At 55.6% G+C, this 17,872-nt stretch overlaps 1 protein-coding gene across 3 annotated transcripts; it reads right to left on the reverse strand.

The window, feature by feature from the left end:
• Positions 1-4,499: 4,499 nt before the first annotated feature.
• Positions 4,500-13,465, reverse strand: TMEM39B (transmembrane protein 39B). Of its 3 annotated transcripts, none has more exons than XM_051638016.1 (9): positions 13,402-13,465; positions 11,144-11,361; positions 8,977-9,196; positions 8,600-8,683; positions 7,779-7,933; positions 6,844-7,180; positions 5,858-6,045; positions 5,299-5,419; positions 4,500-4,899 (listed from the first exon to the last, which is right to left on the reverse strand). In XM_051638016.1, the coding sequence occupies exons 2-9, from the start codon at positions 11,269-11,271 to the stop codon at positions 4,663-4,665; spliced, it is 1,470 nt and encodes a 489-aa protein (XP_051493976.1). In that variant the 5' UTR covers positions 11,272-11,361; positions 13,402-13,465; the 3' UTR covers positions 4,500-4,662. The 3 variants fall into 3 exon arrangements, with proteins under 3 accessions (XP_051493976.1, XP_051493977.1, XP_051493975.1); XM_051638017.1 differs by having other exon boundaries at positions 13,423-13,428; XM_051638015.1 differs by lacking the exon at positions 13,402-13,465 and adding an exon at positions 12,461-12,616.
• Between the last annotated feature and the right edge of the window lie 4,407 nt (positions 13,466-17,872).

Consider the following 17,872-nt stretch of genomic DNA (forward strand, 5'->3'; position numbering starts at 1 on the left):
ACTGCTGGGCAGGACACTCAGCCCAGCACATCTGTGCATGGAGCAGGACCCCCAGGACCCTCTGTGGCAGGACCCCAGGGACCCCCTATGACAGGACCCCCTGGAACTCTCCCACAGTGCTGCTGCCCGCAGGGCTCGACCCAGGAGCCAGCCCCCCAGGGTGGGTTTTGGGGGTACTTATGGCCCCTTGGACCTTCAGGAAGGCTCAGGGTGCCTGGGATGGGACCACTGCAGAGCCTGACCCCCCCTCCCTGGAGGTGGGCAATCCGTCTGGCTCTGCCTGCTCCCCCCTCATCCCCATCTCTCGGGAAATGTCCCTGTGGCCTCTTAAGGTCTCCGGTCTCATCACCTCAAGTCTTTCCAGCCAGGCTCGCTGCGGTTATTTAGCTCAAACCCAGAGCGATGCTGCGGGGGGGGGACGTGCCCTCGGCGGTGCCCCCCACATCGGGGAGCGTCTCAGCCCAGCAGCCCCAAAAGCAGCACGAAGCGGGCTGGGGGGTGGGAGCTGCTGTCCCTCCAGCGGCCGAGCAGAGGATGGAGCTGTTCAATATTTATAGCCGCTGTCAGAGCCGCTTGGGTAAAATGGCAGCGGGCGCGGAGGGGGGGACACGGGGACAGCTCCTCGCCCCTGCGGTCCATCTGGCCGTGCAGGGCTGCGAGTCACCATCTGCTGCCCCCGGCACCGAGCGCCGGGCTCTGCTGCACAAGTGCAATGAGTTGGGGGGTCTCAGGCAATGAGCAGAGGAGCAGGAGAGGATGGGGGGCTCAGGCGTCCAGCCCCACTCACCCCGGTTCCCAGGTCCCCATGGTGGACTTGTTCAGATGAGAAAATGAGGACGTGTGTGTGTGTGTAATTGCTAATGAGGATGTGCATATGCTAATTGAGGATTGCCAATTATGGCAGGTCTCTCTGGCTCGGGGCTGGGCCTCATGGGCCGTGTCCTGCCCCGGTTTTGGCCAGGCAGGCCCCGGGCAAGGTCAGGCAGGGGTGGGGGCAGTGGTGGCCATCTCAGCTCAGCACCTCCTGGGTTTGGGTGCCCAGGCCCCACGGATACCCCATAGCTCTGGGTTTGGGGGAGAGCATGGCCTGGGGTGCTGTTCCAGGGTCTCCAGCCCCCATCCCAGGGGAGCAGGGGTGCTGGTGGGATGGGCACTAGGATGATGCTCCCACCACCCCCCCGTGGTTTTTCTCCCTTTGCTCTCACACCAAATCACTGCAGCGTGAGAGGGCAGTGGGTAAACGAACCCTTAATTAGCCACTCCAGGGATTTGGCTTTATTAATGGCATAAACGATTATTAAGGAAGAATTAAAGCTACCAGCCTCCAGATACAGGCTGACACATCCCAGCAGGTTTTGCCCACGTGTTGTGTGCCCAGGCTGGGGACCCTTGTCTTCATGGGGTGCTCCCATCTCACCCCGTCCCCACCCCCATCTCAAAAGCTGCTGGATGCTGCAGCCCCCCAGGGACAAGCTGGTGGTTTTGGGGTGACAAAGAGGAGCAGAGAATGCTTGTCATGCTCCTGGCAGGGTATTGCCACTGTGGGGGCACCCAGCAACACAAGACTCCCCGTGATGGGAGCACTGGGGTCCTGGGGAGCACCAACACCATCCCTGTGTCAATGCCAAAGGGGGAGAAAATAGGGGTTGGCAGGCTGGGGTGGGGAACCTGCCAGCTCTTTCTGTCCCTCCATCATGCTGGGAACAGGAGCTCCATGGGGTGCAGGTGTGGGGCAGGTTTAGGGTTGGCAGTTGCCTGCGGTGTCCATTTGTGCAGAGCTGGGGTGGGACCAGCTGGACTGAGGGCCCCGGGAACGGGGATGCGGGCGGCAGACGTGGCCTCCCAGGAATGTTGGGACAGGCTCTTCGGGGAAAAACAGCCACTTCCCATCAGCTGCATCCGCTGGGAAGTGGTGAGGGGATTCCCGGCAGACAGCAGAAGGCCAAAGCTTGTCCCCTGTGCACGTGCCCCATTTTGGGGTCTGCAGAAGGGAGGGCTCCTCCGTGCCGAGCCCCGGGGGGAGAGGGTCTGCCTGGCACTTTGCTCCTTGACCCACCAACGCGGTTGTTATCCTGGTGTCCCATGCTCGGGGGCAGCCTGGGACACGTCCCCAGCACACATGGGCTCCCTGTCCCCTCCTGGCTTGGGGACCCCCGCGTGGTGCCCCGTCTGGCAGGGCGCAGGCAGCGCAGCTGCCGCCCCGGCTGGGCGCGGGTGTGGGATTAGCAGTAATTGCCTGCACTTTGATCTCCGTAACCTCCTTCCCGAGGGATCCTTGTTACCTGCAGCAAACCTGTGCCTGGCATCTGGCTGCTAATCCCGGGATTAGCAGGCACAGGGAGGGTGGCAGATGGAGCCTGGCCAGGCCAGGACCCCCGGGGTGCAGCGCTGCCCACGGACTGGGCACCGTTCGGGTTGCTGGGTCCCTTATGAAGCCACCTCCAAGGAGTGCCTGTCTGCTCCCAGGGGAATTCCCACCCGGGATCTCCCCGAGGACGTCAGTCCCGTCTGGGGCCCTTGGGAAAACCCCAGTGTGCTCACTGTCAGTCCAGTCAAGGAAAATTAAAAGTGTACCCCATTCCCCAATTCCTCATGACAGCCTTTCCCAGCTGCAGGAAGAGCCTTTTCTGGGAATCCAGTAACCTCCATGTCTGGGCCAGGTCCCTGCAGGGAAGGAGGGGGCTGGGGGTGCAGTGATGCTCCCATCAGGGCTGGGAAGCTCTGCCCGGGAGCAGCCAGCACTGAGGGTCACGTTGCTGGACCCAGGAGAACCTCCAAGTCCTCCCAGGGTGGCCGGGAGCCCAAAAATATGCAGCCATGGGGAAGGAGAGCAGGAAACGTCTGGAAATTTCCATCCTTAACCCCCCACAAAGGGGCTGCACCAGGTCCCAGCCAGGCACAGGGAGAGCAGGGGGGTCTTGCCAGGAGCTGCACCCAGAACTGTGTGTTGGGGGGGGGGGTCTCTGTCCCCCACCTCCCGAATAGGTCCCCTCCATCCTGCAGGCTGGGTGCCCCATGGCTGCGTGCTAACCTCAGGGTCTCTGCTGAATGGGAGGAAGGAAATCCTCATCCTCGGGAAAGGCTGGACACGACAGTTTCCTCCTGCTGCTGTGGGGAGGGGGCTGGGGCACAGGCACACCCGCCCCTGGCGCCCCAACATCCCCCCGCTCCGTGTCCTGCTTAGCAATCCTGTCTGGAGGCAGGATCTGGCCCTGGCTTGGTGATAGGAGAGCCCAGGGACAGGCTGGAGTTGGGGGCCCCTCCACCCCCCCCAGGACCTGCGAGGGGTCCCGGGGGCTTCTTGCAGCCCTTCCAACACTGGGAGCTCTGAAGGCCCCCGGCCGTTGCCTTCCCTGTGAGGGTGGGGGGGCTCAGCTCTGTCCCCGAGGTGCTGGTTGAGGTGTGGGGGCTGCAAGGGGGGGAACAGTCCTGGGGGGCTCAGCTCACCCCAGCCTGTCAGGGACCCCCGCCAGCCTTAGCCCTCATTTTTCCAGCTCCTCCTTCCTCTTCCTCGCCGTGCCCTTCGCTCTGCCCGGGCTGTTAACTGGCGAGTGGCGGGGGTGGCTTTGAGCCAGGTGACCTTGGACCCCGCGGTGTCCCCGCGTGGGCTGCCAGGACCCCCACGCCACGGCCAGGGTCACCCCGCTGCTCGGGACCACCTGGCTGGCACGGCCGGGCATGGCCCTGTCCCCTCCCGGGACGCCGGGAAGATGCTGCCGCTGTCCTGGAGCCCTCGGGGGCTGGTCCCGGTCCCCCGGGTCCCCCCGGCCCGTCCGGTGTTTGATCCCTGGTTTTATTCCCAATAATCCCCCCGGGGCGGGTGGGGCTCCCGCGGCCCTGGGACCGGCTGGATGGGGACGGGGATCGGAATTGGGAACAGGAGCAGGGGCGGGAGCGGAGCAGGATTGGGATGGGGGTCAGGTCCGGGATTGGGATCGGGACCAGGACTGAGATAGGGACCAGGATCGGGACCGGGACCGGGACCGGGACCACGGTTGGGACCGGGACCGGCCGCGCGCGCCGCGGGCGCCCCCTGGTGGCTGCGGGACCAGCGCGGAACAAAGGCAGAGCCCCCCCCCCCGCCCAGGGGCCCGATCCTGGCCCCGGCACCGCGGTGGGAACCAGGAGATGGCGACGAGGGGGGAATCACCCAGCAGCCGGACCCCCCGATCTCCCCCAGCATGTCCTCCAGCCCCCCTGCAGCCCCCAGCCCATCGCCTGCAACACACGGGGGGGCCTTTGGGGGCCCCAGATCAGGCCTCGGCCCCTTCCGAAGGGACCCCGATGTGAGCTGTGAGCTCTGACATCCCTGCAATTCCACAATCCTCATCTGCCCGCTCCAGGCTCCAGCTGGACAATCTGCACCTCTGCAACCCAAGCACCAGCTCATAACTCAGTAACTCCCTCCTCTCAAAACAAACAGGAGGGGCCTTCTGGGCTGGGGGAGGGGGGTGTGGAGGGTGAGAATTTCACCAGACAACAAACACACCAACAACTGCTGGGAGTAAAAAAATATGTTTGTTTTTTTTTTTTTCCTTTCAATTACACCAGTTATCAAAGAAGAAGAAAAAAAAAAAAAAAGCAGTGGTAACAAAAATACAGAGCTCTGAGGGTTCCTTGTTTTGTTTGTTCTGTGAGGAGCTGAGCATCAGTGCAACTGTTTTAATTTAACTTCTGCTCTGAGTCTCTGCTGGCAGAATAGGAGTAGGCTTTGCCCAGCACCAGGCGGTCACGCAGCAGCTTGAAGAAGGCGTAGTAATTGCTGAAGAGGATGAGAGCCAGGGAGATGGTCTGGTGCCACTTCTCTGAAGAAATCAGGGAGTAAAGCTGGTAGAAGATGACGGCGCCTTCCAGCAGGATCAGGATGTTGAGGATTCTCAGGGGTTTGCTGAAAAAGAACTGTAGGAGAGAGCAGAGGAAGGCACTGAGTGAGGTAAGTGCTTCGGGGTGGGTTTTTCATAGAATCCCAGGCTGCTTGGAAGGGGCCTTAAAGATCATCTAGATCCAACCCCCTGCATGGGCAGGGACACCTCCCACCAGCCCAGGCTGCTCCAAGCCCCATCCAACCTGCCCTTCAACACTGCCAGGGATGGGGCAGCCACAGCTTCCCTGGGCAGCCTGGATGTGGGATTCGTGTGAAATGCTCTCCCAAATCCCGCTCGCTCCACCACCGTGCAGGCCCCTCGGGCAGCATTCCTGCTTGGAGCAGCTTGGGCAGCCCAAGGTGCTGAGGGTGAGAGGGCCGTGCCCCTGCTGAGGTGCCACACCTGGGTCCCCAGGGAGAAGCTGTGACCTTACGTGGAACCGGAAGTGCGAGACGTCGGAGGGAACCGCCACGTTGTAGTGACCCACGGCTTTGTACACGTTCTTGCTGTGCTTCACCAGCACCCCCTGGGGCCACATGCACTCCTCTGTCCACCTGCAAGAGACAGAGAGCTTGTTTTTCCCTTCCCAGCAGGAAGTGTGTGTGTGTGGGTTTCTGCTGCCTCCCCAGCACCAGCCAGGGCTGTACGAGCTGCTTCTGCCCCGCTGGGCACAGCCCTGAGCTGCTGTCACCCGTGGGGGCACAGCTTGGCCCCCGGGGGCAGGGCACTGGGGCAGTGACAAACAGCAGCTAGCTGTGGCCAAGAGCAGCAGGGCATCTTGCCAAAAATCAGACCTGCTCACTGTGCTTTGGAAGTGGAAAGTAACAGACAGTGCCTGTGAGCTGCTGGATGTGCCAGGCAACAAACTCCTCTTCTGTTTTTGTCTCTCTTGTTCTTTTTAAGCAACAAGAGGAGGAGGAGAGGTGGCTGAGCACCCCATCCAGCCTCTGCTCATTTCCAGAGAAAACTCCAGCCCCAGGAGGGTTTCTTACTGATGCTGGAGCACGTTGGAGCAGAGGGCTGGATCCACCTTCTGCCAGCAGCCCAGGTGTGCTGCAGCCTTGTGGAGCAGGTCGCAGTAACGTGCAGGCAGGAGGTGCTGCATCAGGATCACAGATGTGCTGATGGAGACCAGGAGGAAGAGCTCACAGGACCAGCGTTTGTCATAGTACTGAGTGTTCTGTGGGGGGACAAGAAGGATGTGTGACAAGGAGAGTGTTGGGACAACCTCACCTAATGATGCCATCCAAACACAAAGCACTCAGGCAGCTAAAACGGGGGATTTTCACAGAGCTATTAATCCTGCTTGAAAAAGAAGCTCCCACACAGGATGGCTGCTGTACAGCTCCTGCACACACCACAGCCAAACATTTACCCCATCCTCACCTGTCACCAAAAACAGGAAGATGGTTCCTGATGCTCCTCTAGCTCAGCTGACAATGGGTGGGAGCACCAGCCCCTCAGGGAAGGAACTTGGACTCACCCCTGAGGTCTGACAAGACACTTGTCTCATTGTACAGTGTATTAGTAACTTAAGTAAAACAGTTAAAAATCCTAAAAAGGTCCATCCTGCTTCATATTCTCTTAATAAAGTCAGCCCCCTTGTCCTGGAGCTCTGTCCTCACAGAAGATCAGTGTGTGAAGGAATGGACAGCCTGGAGTCCCTCTAGCTTCCTGGGGAGGCAGGTGGGAGGCAGGGCTCCCTGACAGAGGGGTGTCTTATGGACAATCAGAACACACTTTACCAGGACAACACTGTCCTCTGTTATCTGGAGTTTATGCAAAGTTAAACCTAGATGGTTTTGCTTCTTACTTCTCACAAGTAAAAGGGTTTGGTGCAGCTGCCTCTGCACAAAGACCCCCTGACTAACCTCTCCCAGGTTCTGGCTAAGGAAGAAGCAAGAACCAGCCCTCCTCCAGAACCCAGTGCCCACCTCCCCACAACCCTCCCCAGCCAGTCCCACTGGCCCTCACTCACCTTCACAAACCAGACAGGCACAAAGGCCACGTAGTAGGCACTGAGCATGGAGCTCACCAGCACCTCCTTCATCCGCCAGTTAAAGTCCATTTTCAGATATTCCACCTCATTGCGGATGAGATCCGGGGAGAGGCAGCAGGCATGAGTGGGCATGGCCTCCATCCCATACATCTGCCTGGTGTGCTGCTTCCAGGTTTCCTTGAGGACAGTCAGGTAGTCCCTGCCCCTGGAGCTCACCTCGCTGGTCTCCCTGGGACCGATGTTGGCCACCTGGGAGAAGAGTCCAGTCTTCCGGAAGTCACAGTTCAGCTGAAGGAAGGGAATGTACATTCCAAACCTGGAGCAGCAAGTGCAGAGAGGTGGTTATTCCCTTCCCAGCCCCCCTTTGCTGGCAGCAGGTCAGTGTTGCCACCACAGCCCCCTCCCAGTGGCATCCAGTAGTTATAGAAACTCCTCCCTGGAGCTTCACCAAGCTACCTCAACCACCAAGTCTCAGATCTCTTTGAGGTGCTTCCTCCTGCATCTACCAGAGGGAAGGAGCCATTTTCATGACTAGAAACAGAACTGGCTTCATTCCATTAGTGAACATGAGCAGGGAAGCTGCTTGACTGCTGACAAAGGCACCTCAGGGCCAAGGTAAACTGAAGACCAGGCTTTTTTGAACACAGCTGAGACAAGCACATAATCCTTTCCAGAGGACAAGCATTCTAAGAACCATAACTAATGCTTATGTGACAGCTGAAATATGGGTAAATGTTAAATCTGTGCCCTGCCAGCAAGGAGAAATGTGACACAGCAAGAAGGAAAAGGGTAGTTTACATTCTGGAACCAGGTAATCAAGTGCTCATGTACTTTCAGACTTCATTTCATCTGAGCCACACCCACTGCACTGAAGCCACCTTAGAAACCACCCACGAGTGCCAGGAGATACTTACGGGTAACAGAGGAACAGGAGGTTAAGGAAAGAGTAGGTTCTGAAGAGGTGAATTATTGACCGACACAAACTCCAGCCTGTGCCAGTGAGAACAGCAAAGCGGGTGATCACCAGGAAAACAGAGCGTGGCAGGGAGACTTTGCCACTCTGTGAGGCCTGTGGGGAGAGGAGAAAGGGCTGGGCAGAGGGGAGACTCATCCACTCTTCCTACAGGAAGCAAAGGGTAAATGAGCAGCACTCAAATCTGTAAAATCAACTTCACGTGGATGACGGGAGAGCCAGAGACAGGCTGTGTGACTGCCACCAGGACAGGGGGGCTTCTGGAAGCTGGAATTGGGACTTGCCAAAACCCAGAGCCTCATTCCTGAAGGTGGAATGAGAACTCCCAGAGCTTCTTGTTAAGGTCTGGTAGTTCCTGGTGCGACCAGCCCAGTCTCCTGGAGCTGCTGGCCACAGCAAGGCCCTGCAGACACCAACCTCCACTGGCTCCTCCTTGCAGAAAGCCAGAGAGAACAGGAAAAGAGACAAAGAGTGTTCTCCACAAGGAAGAAAGCAGAGTTACTACATTTGAATCGTGACAGTAACTCAGAAACAATCCCCAGAAGGACAGAGGGGTCACCAGGGGTCTCAGGTGCTCCCTTCTGTTCCCTGTCCCTCCCACTGGAAGCCATGCTTCAGGTTTCCGGCTTGGGCAGACCAGAAAGTTCTTTAGAAAAGGATAGAAGAGCTTGGAACTGCAATTTAGAACTGCAAGAGGGACACAGAGCTTCACATCTTGCCTGGGAGGAAAGAAGAGTTGTGAAATCTGCTGGGGGACTTTACCTCCTTCACAATAGCACCGATCAGCCGGCGGGCCAGGACGATGGTCGTCACCGTCAGCACGTTGAAGTCAATGAGATGGAAGTTCTGCAGTGAGAAGAGCAAAATGATTCCACTTTTACAGGCAGCAGAAACCCACGTTCAACAGCAGAAGCTCCTGATTTATTCTCTTCTCCTTGGACTCCCTCTTCCAAGGTCAGAAAGAGAACGCCAGGTGGAGAGCCCGTGCCCAAAATTTGCCAAGCAAGAGTCAGGATGAGCGACTCTCCAGGTCTGTAGAGTCACATGAAGTTTGCATCAAACACACACAGAGAACTTTCTAAGAGCCCAAGAGACAGTCTGTGAGTATCAGCAGGCAGCAGCTGCCCTCTGGTGCTTACCAGTGATGTGTGAGAAGGAGGATGGGAGGGTGGGTACCACCACACTGTTTTGTAGATGTTGATGTAGTGGACAAAGAGAGCGACGAGATGGCAGAAGAAGAGCTGAAGCTCAAACAGAACACTCCTCTCCACAGGCAGCTCTGGGATCTTGCAGTGCCGGAGAGGGACAACTGTCTGAGTAGCCAAAGGTGGGCTGGAAAGGCCTGTACCTGAACCACTCCTGGTGAGGGACAGGAAAAACCAGAAGTCACTTCCCTGAGACCAACACAGCCCTGTCCCCCAGCCCACGGACTGAGATGTTACCAGTCTGTGGGTCTAACACTGACTGAGGAACCTCAGCTGAGTGCCATGCTGAGTGGCTGCACAAAGCAGGGGTGTCAGCACCCCAGATGTCTGGGATGACTGTCACAGGCAGACGTGAGCAGGAATTTGCCCAGTGAAAGCAGGATTTGGAACCAGGCCAGTCTACAGCACCAGGTCACCTGATATTGAATCCAGGTCCAAAAGCCCTGGCTCTGTTTGCTACTCCAGGGGCAACCAGTGGCCCCCTTCATTAATTGGAAGCTTTCAGGCTATTTTAGTTGCTATTTACATTTCTAAGAGTGCTTGATGATGAAACACAGAGCAATTAAACACAAGCCCTTTCCCATTCTTCAACTTCTATTGAATTGTGGAGGAAAGTTCAGCCAGAGGTGTGTGCTCCTGTGAGCACACACATGATCCCAGAGCAGCCCCTTTAATCAGAGGGAAGGGAGTTAATAGAGAAGGGATCTATCTCTCCTGATTTGCAATCTCTAAATAACAACAGTCCAAGGAATCTGGGTGTGGGTTTCAAAGGAACTGCAGAGCACAAACTCCTGTTGAAGATCTCAAGATGAAACCACAGAAGTCTCCCAGTGTGACTGCAGAAAGACTCCCAGCCCAGGGGGGAGGCATGGGTGGAGCAGTTGTTGCTCTTTCACAACTTGAGGAACCTGAGCAGTCTCTCTGACACCCCCAGATTCCCAAGCTGACAAGACTGATTCAGCTCCTAGGGACTGATAAAATCCACCAACAAACTCTGTTCCTGTCCACAGCACCAGAGTTCCCATTCCAGGCCTCCAGAGAAGGACCTTTGTGCACGTTCTCACAGCAAAGAATGTACAAGGTGGATTTTCCCACCTCCTGTGGCCCTGCAATAACTTGTCTGAGTAACTGTCTCCCTTCACATGTCTTGGCCCAGGGCCCTGGGCAGGGAGTATGTTAAGACAGATGTAACATTTTCTGTGCAGGGGGTTCACAAGGCACCTCCTGCTCAGGCACTGCTGCTGGTGCTTCTCCTTCTTCACCACAGTCACAGAAATACAAACAACCAGCTGGGCTAGAAACTGAAAAAACCCACAGGCTACACCCCACTTGTCCCAGCTAAACTGCACCCCAGAAATGCCTCACCTGACACAAACTTCAGGGCATGGGAGATGCAACAACCAGAGTTCCAGAATCAGGCTTTGGATAAAAAATTGTCTCTATTCATTTCCTTTCAATGGTGACTAAACACTTCTGGAACACTCCTGGGAGTCTGACACAGTCTGATAAATCACTGAACAGTCTCGGGCACATTAGAGCCTTCCTGTTTTAATTCCAAGATGTAACATGGACACTGCCACATGTAGAATCCCAGACTGGTTTGGGTTGGAAGGGACCCTAAAGATCATCTAGATCCAACCCCTGCATGGGCAGGGACACCTCCCACCAGCCCAGGCTGCTCCAAGCCCCATCCAACCTGCCCTTCAACACTGCCAGGGATGGGGCAGCCACAGCTTCCCTGGGCAACCTGGGCCAGGCTCTCACCACCCTCACACCCAAGAATTTCCTCCTAATGTTCAACCTAAATCTCCCAGTTTTAATCCATCCCCCCTTGTCCTCTCCCTCCCTGCCCTTGTCCCAGGTCCCTCCCCAGCTTTCCTGGAGCCCCTCCAGGCACTGGAAGGTGCTCTAAGGTCTCCCTGGAGCCTTCTCCTCTCCAGGCTGAACACCCCAACTCTCCCAGCCTGTCTCCAGAGCAGAGCTGCTCCAGCCCTAAGAGAAAGAATTTCAGCTAGACTGGGAGCGACCAAATCCCTGAGCCAGACGAAAACCAGCAGCGTGTGAGACAGGGCAGGGGGACGAGGAGAGGAGCGGGAGGTACCTGGTGCGTGAGCGCACCCCGCTGACCGAGGCGCTGCCGGAGTGGGCGGAGGCGCCCGCGGCCCCGGGCTCGCAGAGCGGGTTCCGGCAGTAGGAGGTTCGGTTGGGGCCCCGCCTTCCCCCTGCCATACCCACGGAGGCTGCCGAGGGCTTCTCTTCCCTTTTTTCCCGGTGGTTTCTCTGCCGGTCACTGCGCGGTTGCGTTTCCAGCCTTTGAAACTGAAAGGAGAAAGACTGAAAGTTGAGGCCGGTCTGCGGCTCCGCGGGGCGGGGGCAGCGCCGACCACACCACCCGCTTTCACTCAACCCTTTCCCGCAGCTCCTCCATTTGCCACGGGCCGTAGCTGTGGCCTCAGGTATCTCCCGAAGCTCCTGGGACAGGCAGCAGCTCGTCACCTTGCAGGGAACCCACGGAGTCTCCAGCCTGACGTGCACAGGCTTCCAGGGGCAGGAAGGGGCTCCCCTTGCCTCCCCCCCACCCCGGGACACTTCACAAGGGTTTAATCAGCACCCCTGTGGTGTTATCCCTGTTCCACAGGCAGAGCAAGCCACTTCCAGGGAGACTAAACACACAAAGGATTCAGTTAATTGGGGATATCACCCAGCCCAGCTTTTGCCCAATTTTGTGCTGGAACCAGCTGTTCACAGCCCTTCTCAGGGGGCACTGCAAGAACACACAGACTGGCTTTTCCCTTTTTTATTGGCTCCTTGAAGAGGGAGCAAAAACAACTCGGATTTTTAGGGCATTTGTTGCTGTCACAGTATGTTTGCATGGCACAGAGCTCAGCAGGATGTCAGCCCAAAGTCAGCTTCCCTAGTGCTGGCATGCAACAGTGTAAATAATAATACTACTACTAATTAATAGTACTACCACCAAGGTTTAAAAACCTTCCCTGGATCATGTTTTAATCTTAGGAGAATCTACACAGCTTAGAGAAAGGACAGGGTGACAACAGGGCATTTACTAGAAGTGAAACCTGAGCTGTGAAGAAACTCAGGCCAGGCCACCTCAATTGCTTAATATTTCTTCTTCTGATTGCTAATTCCCAGTCTGCAGCACTTAATTAGCATCTGGAGTAAGGAAAAATAACACAGCTGAGCGTTTAGAAGCTGCTCTCAAGTTTTAAAGTTTATGCTGAGCTGCAGAGTCCTCCAGCAAACTGCTGGATGAGTGGTGGGCAATGAGGGGCAGGAGGAGGGGGCTGAGCCTGGGGCTTGAGCCAAGGGAAGCAAAGACACCCTGGGCTGGGGGACACCACACAGGCCAGGGGGTGCAGAGGTGGGGAAACTGGGGGGGTGCAGAGCAAAGGGCACAAACCTCACTGTGTGCCATGGCAGAGTCCTTGTGACCCGGGGACAGAGAGTAACTGGTGGTGAACAGGGGGGCTGTGCACAGGAACCCACCCTGGGACACAACACAGAGGAGACCGGATGGGCCAGGACTCTGGGGGGAGGTGAAGACAAGAGGTTTGAGGCCCAGGACGTCATGACAAGGGAGTGTGAGTAAGGAAAAGTGGTAGGATGAGAGCGTTGGGCCAGGGAAGAGAGCTAGGGTGCCTGGGGGGCACACTTGGGAACCACAGCAGCACAGTTCAGGGGGTGTAGGAGCTCAGGTGGGGGCTCTGAGGAGCAGTGGGGGGGCTGCGAGGGGGCTGTGGGGTCTACAAAGGTGCAGGCAAGAGCCACAGACACTCCAGGCGGGCAGAGAGAGAACACAGGGGGGGAAAATGGGCAAACTGGGGGCATAAGTGGGGACTGCAGAGGAGCAGTGGGGGCCTCAGGGGGAGCAGTGGGGGCTGTGAGATCTCTAGGGACACAGGCTGGGGTTGTAAGAGGCTACCGGGGGCTTTGAAGGCCCTTGGGGTGCAGGCCAGGGCTGCGGCGGAGCGGGGGGAGCCACGGGAGCCCCGCGGGGGCTGCAGAACGGGCCAGAGGAGAGCACCGGGGGCTCCGGGGACTCCACCGGGGTTCAGGAAACCTGCAGGGGAGCTCCAAGAGAGCTCCGGGAGCGGGCAGCGAGGCCGCAGGGAGCAGCGAGGCCGCAGGGAGCAGCGGGGCTGCCGAGCGGCGCGGGGCTGCGGGCCAGGCCGCGGGAGCCGCCCCCCTCAGAGCGGCGCGGCGGGGCGGGGCCAACCGCGGGCCCTCAGCGCCCCGCCCGCCGCCTGGGCCTCTCCCCCAGCTCCCTGCCCGGGCTCCCCTCCCCGCTCCCGCCCTCCCCCGGGGCGCGGCCCGGGGGTCCCGCCGCTCGCTCCCCCTCACCCATCTCCGGCCGCCGCTCACCCCCGCGCCGGGCACAATATGGCGGGCGGCGCGATGGCGGCCGCCGGAGGACAAACCTCCTGCGGGGCGCGCCCGCTCCTCGTGGCCACGCCCATCGCCACGCCCCCCACCCCGCAGGCCACGCCCCCCCCGGCGGGACCCGGCCCCGTTTTCCCGCGCCGCCCGGACCCCCCCGCCGCCCACCCCGACCCCAGGTGGGGCTGGGCACCCCCCAGCACCGCCTCCAGCTCTTGCCCAGCGCTGCAGCAGCAGCAGCAGGAGGAAGAAGAGAAAAAAACCACCCGACGCCTCCGAAAGCCGAAGGGAAATGCAACTTCAGGTCTTTATTGCAGGGAATTATCGGCCGTTTCCAGCATCTGCTGAACACTCCGAGCTGAACACCAGCCCCGCCACAGCCTGCTCGTTTCCTGCACAAGGCTATTTTAATGCTGAGATTGCCCCTTGGTCAGTGTTTGCCGTCTTTGCCAAATACTGGCAGTATTTTTTCACTGATGTCCCTCACTTGCTGATGTTACACAACGCCAGGAACCAGCCCTGCCTGGGCTGGGGACGTCTCTAAAATGAATTAACTTTCATTTCTTCCTGGTTTTGAAACCTAAATTGCGCTTCAAAAACTAGGAATAACCAGACAACAGCAGTTTTAACAGAATCTTCCAGGTACAACTATGAAGGTAACAGGTAGGCTGGACCAAAGTCAAGTTAAAAACAGGTTTGCATCTGTAACAGCATCGTGTTTGGTTTTCAAACCAGCAGTAAAAGGAAGAGCTTCATTGGAAAACACTTCAAATTTCAGTATTGCAACACACAGCTGCTCTTCAGCTTCTCTGGGGGAGGCTCTGGTGTTCTCCAGCACTCACCAAGAGCTGGCAGGTTCCTACTGTCCAGCCACAGCAGAGCAAACAGCATCTTCACCAGGTTCCTTCATCAGGCCTGAAAGCAGCTTGTTGGAGATCCATCCCAGTGCACAAAAGGAGCAAAACGAGCGTGGAAACAAACATTTCTATTAAAACAGATGGTAGGAATGGAAGGCTCGACTGAGCAGTAACAGGGAAGGTTCCTGCTCTGTGCTTCCTGAGTAGAAAAAAAAACAGGAGGAACATTGGAGATGGGAGTTCCCACTGGTCCTGACCAGCCTGCAGAAATTCCTCCCTCTCAAAGCTTACACATGGGGCACGTGTCCAGCATCTCATCCAAGATGCTAGAGGTTCATCAATTCAAGAAGATCCTCCCCAAAAGCCCCTCCTTCCTCCCCAGAAGCACCACATGTTCCTAGCAGCCAGGAGAGGAGCTGTGTTAGCAGCTTTTTCTCCTCTGCAGGTCACAGCTGGGGTGTCCTCTCTGGGGACATTTGGAGGGCCTGTCACAGGCTCTACAACCACCCTCTGCCCCAGTGCTCTTTAGGAGGGCAGCAGCACAGGTTGGGGAAGGGAAGATGTGCACATTTAAATGGGTTTTCTTGGCTCTGTGTGTGAAAGTTGCTCTCATACAAATTTAAAAACTTGTTCTCTACAAAAAGAATCATCTGCTTTAACAGCCAAGCAGGGAACCCAGCTGTGCCCTTATACCAACCACCAAATATGGAATGTTACAGTGGGTCATACCAAGGTAATGCCTCAGCCTTCCTGGAAGCACCATGTTTCAGTTAGACATAAAAATAGCACAGGTAAGTTCTAAAATAAAGCTTGCAGCCATCTGCTTTACTTAATAATCTGAATTTAAACCAGAGGGAAGGTCTGGGCAGGGTATGACACCCTCCTTCCAGGAAAAGCTGCTGGGGACATCTCTGCTACACCAGCTGGAGCATTTTTCCTGCAAGCTCAGTTTCCTGCTCCTGTTGCAGTCCAAGGCAGACTAGGAACCACTGTGAACAGCAAAAACCTCACTGAGGAAGTGCCAAGTCCAGGTTTGTGCCAGTTCCAAGCCTGAGTATTTACACCACAGGGCTGGATGAGGGGCTGAGGAAGCTGTGGCCACCCAGAGAAGCCAGGACTGTAGCAGGAGGATGTTTCTAGAGCCCTAGCTTCTCTTCCAAAGAGCAGTGTTGTTGGGAAACACCTCCACGGGGGAGACACAAGAGCTGCTGGACATCACTAGACAGCACCAAGCACAACGGGGGCCTTCATCTGGTTTAGGGGAGCCTTTATTTGGTCTTTATTAAAATCCTACAAACAACAAGATGTGGATTAGTCCTTCAGGGAAAGCTGGAGATGAAACATGCCTGGCTCTTGTCAGCTCTCAGCCAGCAGAATACTGACTCCAGGGGCTTTGTGTCATAGAAAAGGGAAGGTTATTTAGGTGACTCAGACTCCAACACTCCAAGGAATCTCTACCCCTCACACACATTTCACTGAGTCCTGTATCACCCCCGGAATGTCTGGCTAATTAGAGCAGCCCTGAGAGATACATCTGATGCTGACAGCTATTTTGGGATCTCAAATTAGCTTTTGGAGGCTCTAGACTAAAATCTGAATTTAGTAATGCTCTGAGAGGGAGGAAGATGTTTGATGCAGGGCACATTTTCAAAATACTTCTGGCATATACAGTCATTTTCAAGATATTAAGATTTACATTCCTCCATAACATTAAAATCTTTCACATGAACATGCAACAAATGCAATGCACAAGCAAGCTGTGTTACTCCAAAGGCAGTGCCACAAGATCCACTTCTACTGGTAAAAAACTGCATCATAATAGATGATCTCTATCAAATCTTTTCCACTTGATATAAAAGCTGTGCCTATTAAGAAAGAAATGGGAAAGATTGGTTCAGCACCACAGAAACTGATGATCCAATTACATTGCAAATGAAGATGCATTTGATAAATAGGTCACAAGTCCAGACATATGATGATTTTCTCTAGCAGAAAACTACTGATCCAATTTTCAAGTTAAAGAATTGAGGGCAATCTCTCTCTGTTCCAGCATTTCCACACATAACCACTTCCTTTTCCTAATACTCCTAAGTTAAGAGAAGCTGGTTTGGTAGCTTTAGTTGCATATAAAATAAGACTTATGTCTTTCTATGTCCTGTGCCCAGGGCTTTTCACAGTTGTCTTTTGAAGCCATTAGACTTCTTCAGCATTCCAAGGGTTTATTTCTTTGTTCTTTTATTTATAGAGCTCAGACTTTCAGTGATCTGGAGATCTGAGAGTGATGAGCTGTCCCCAGAGGAAACCCAGGGGGATCTGTGTCCTTGCTGTGTAAGGAGGTCACTCCACTCATGTCTGATCATCTCCCCAGCCAAGGAACTGCTTGCTTTGCAAGCACTTGTGTGCATTTATGAAGGTATTTATTGGAGATGTGAGCCAGCCAGGGCAGAGCACCGGCCAGAGAGAGCCCCTCCACTGTGGGTGCCCAAAGGTGCAGGGGGTCCATCACCCCAGGGTCCAGGGTGTGCAGTCCTGAGGGGCTCTGAGCTAAACACACCCCAGCCAGGCTGGCAGGACTTCTGCTTGAGCTCCCTGGCAATGCCTTCAGACAAGAAGGAACCGCCAGAGCCCATCCACACGGGTGTGGAAGGGACAGAGCTCACCAGGCCTGGCTGGGCAGCACCTGGTCTAAAAATCTGCAGTCTATAATTTTAAGGCATTATGGACTCATATGAGAATTCCTATGGAGCCCTGGGCTGTTCATAGAGTGGTTTAGGTTGGAAGAGACCTTAAAGATCACCTAGCTCCAACCCCCTGCATGGGCAGGGACACCTCCCACCAGAGCAGGTTGCTCTCTGGAGTAGAAGGTAACAACTTCAAAGCTACTTTGCTGCTGAGAGTTCTCCCATGAAGGCCAGTGCCTCAGCTGGAACCAGCTCCAAGACACAGATCTCCTTGCCACGTTCCCCTTTCAACTCCACTTAAACCTCCTCCCATGGCGTCTCAGTGGGAGAGCTGGACACAGGTACATCCTGAAGCCTCCTCCACACCCTGATCTCTGCAGGAGCACCAGTCCTGCAACCCAGCCCGTCCCCAGAGTCATTTATTTGTGGGTATATGAATAACAGCTTCAATTTAGCAGCTCAGATGGTGCCACCCCCACCTCCCACAGGGAACACGTTAGCAGCTTGCACCGGGCGGCAAAAATAAACAAACTTACCCACTTGGTGTTGGCCCTGCTCATCCTCACCCAAGTGACTCACAGAGATGTACTCTTGACTCCTGCAAATTGAAGACATTTGTGAGTCTCCTTCAGGTGGGCACAGATCAAAAGAAACAAACAAAAAAAAGATTCCTGCATGCAATTACACAGGAAGGAAAACATGCAACTCAAGCTGAGCTTTGAACATTTCACAGCAAATATCAATACTGGGGTCTAGAAAGGGCCATCATTTTACATTTTTTAAATAACTGAGCATTTTTTTTTTCTTTTTCTCTTTTTTTGGCAGTAGCAGGACTATCTATATTCATTGTCATTTTACATCTTTTGATATTTAAACTCGCCAGTTCCTTTTTTTTTT

This window comes from Apus apus, chromosome 21, assembly GCF_020740795.1.
Source record: "Apus apus isolate bApuApu2 chromosome 21, bApuApu2.pri.cur, whole genome shotgun sequence".
Lineage (NCBI taxonomy): Eukaryota > Metazoa > Chordata > Aves > Apodiformes > Apodidae > Apus > Apus apus.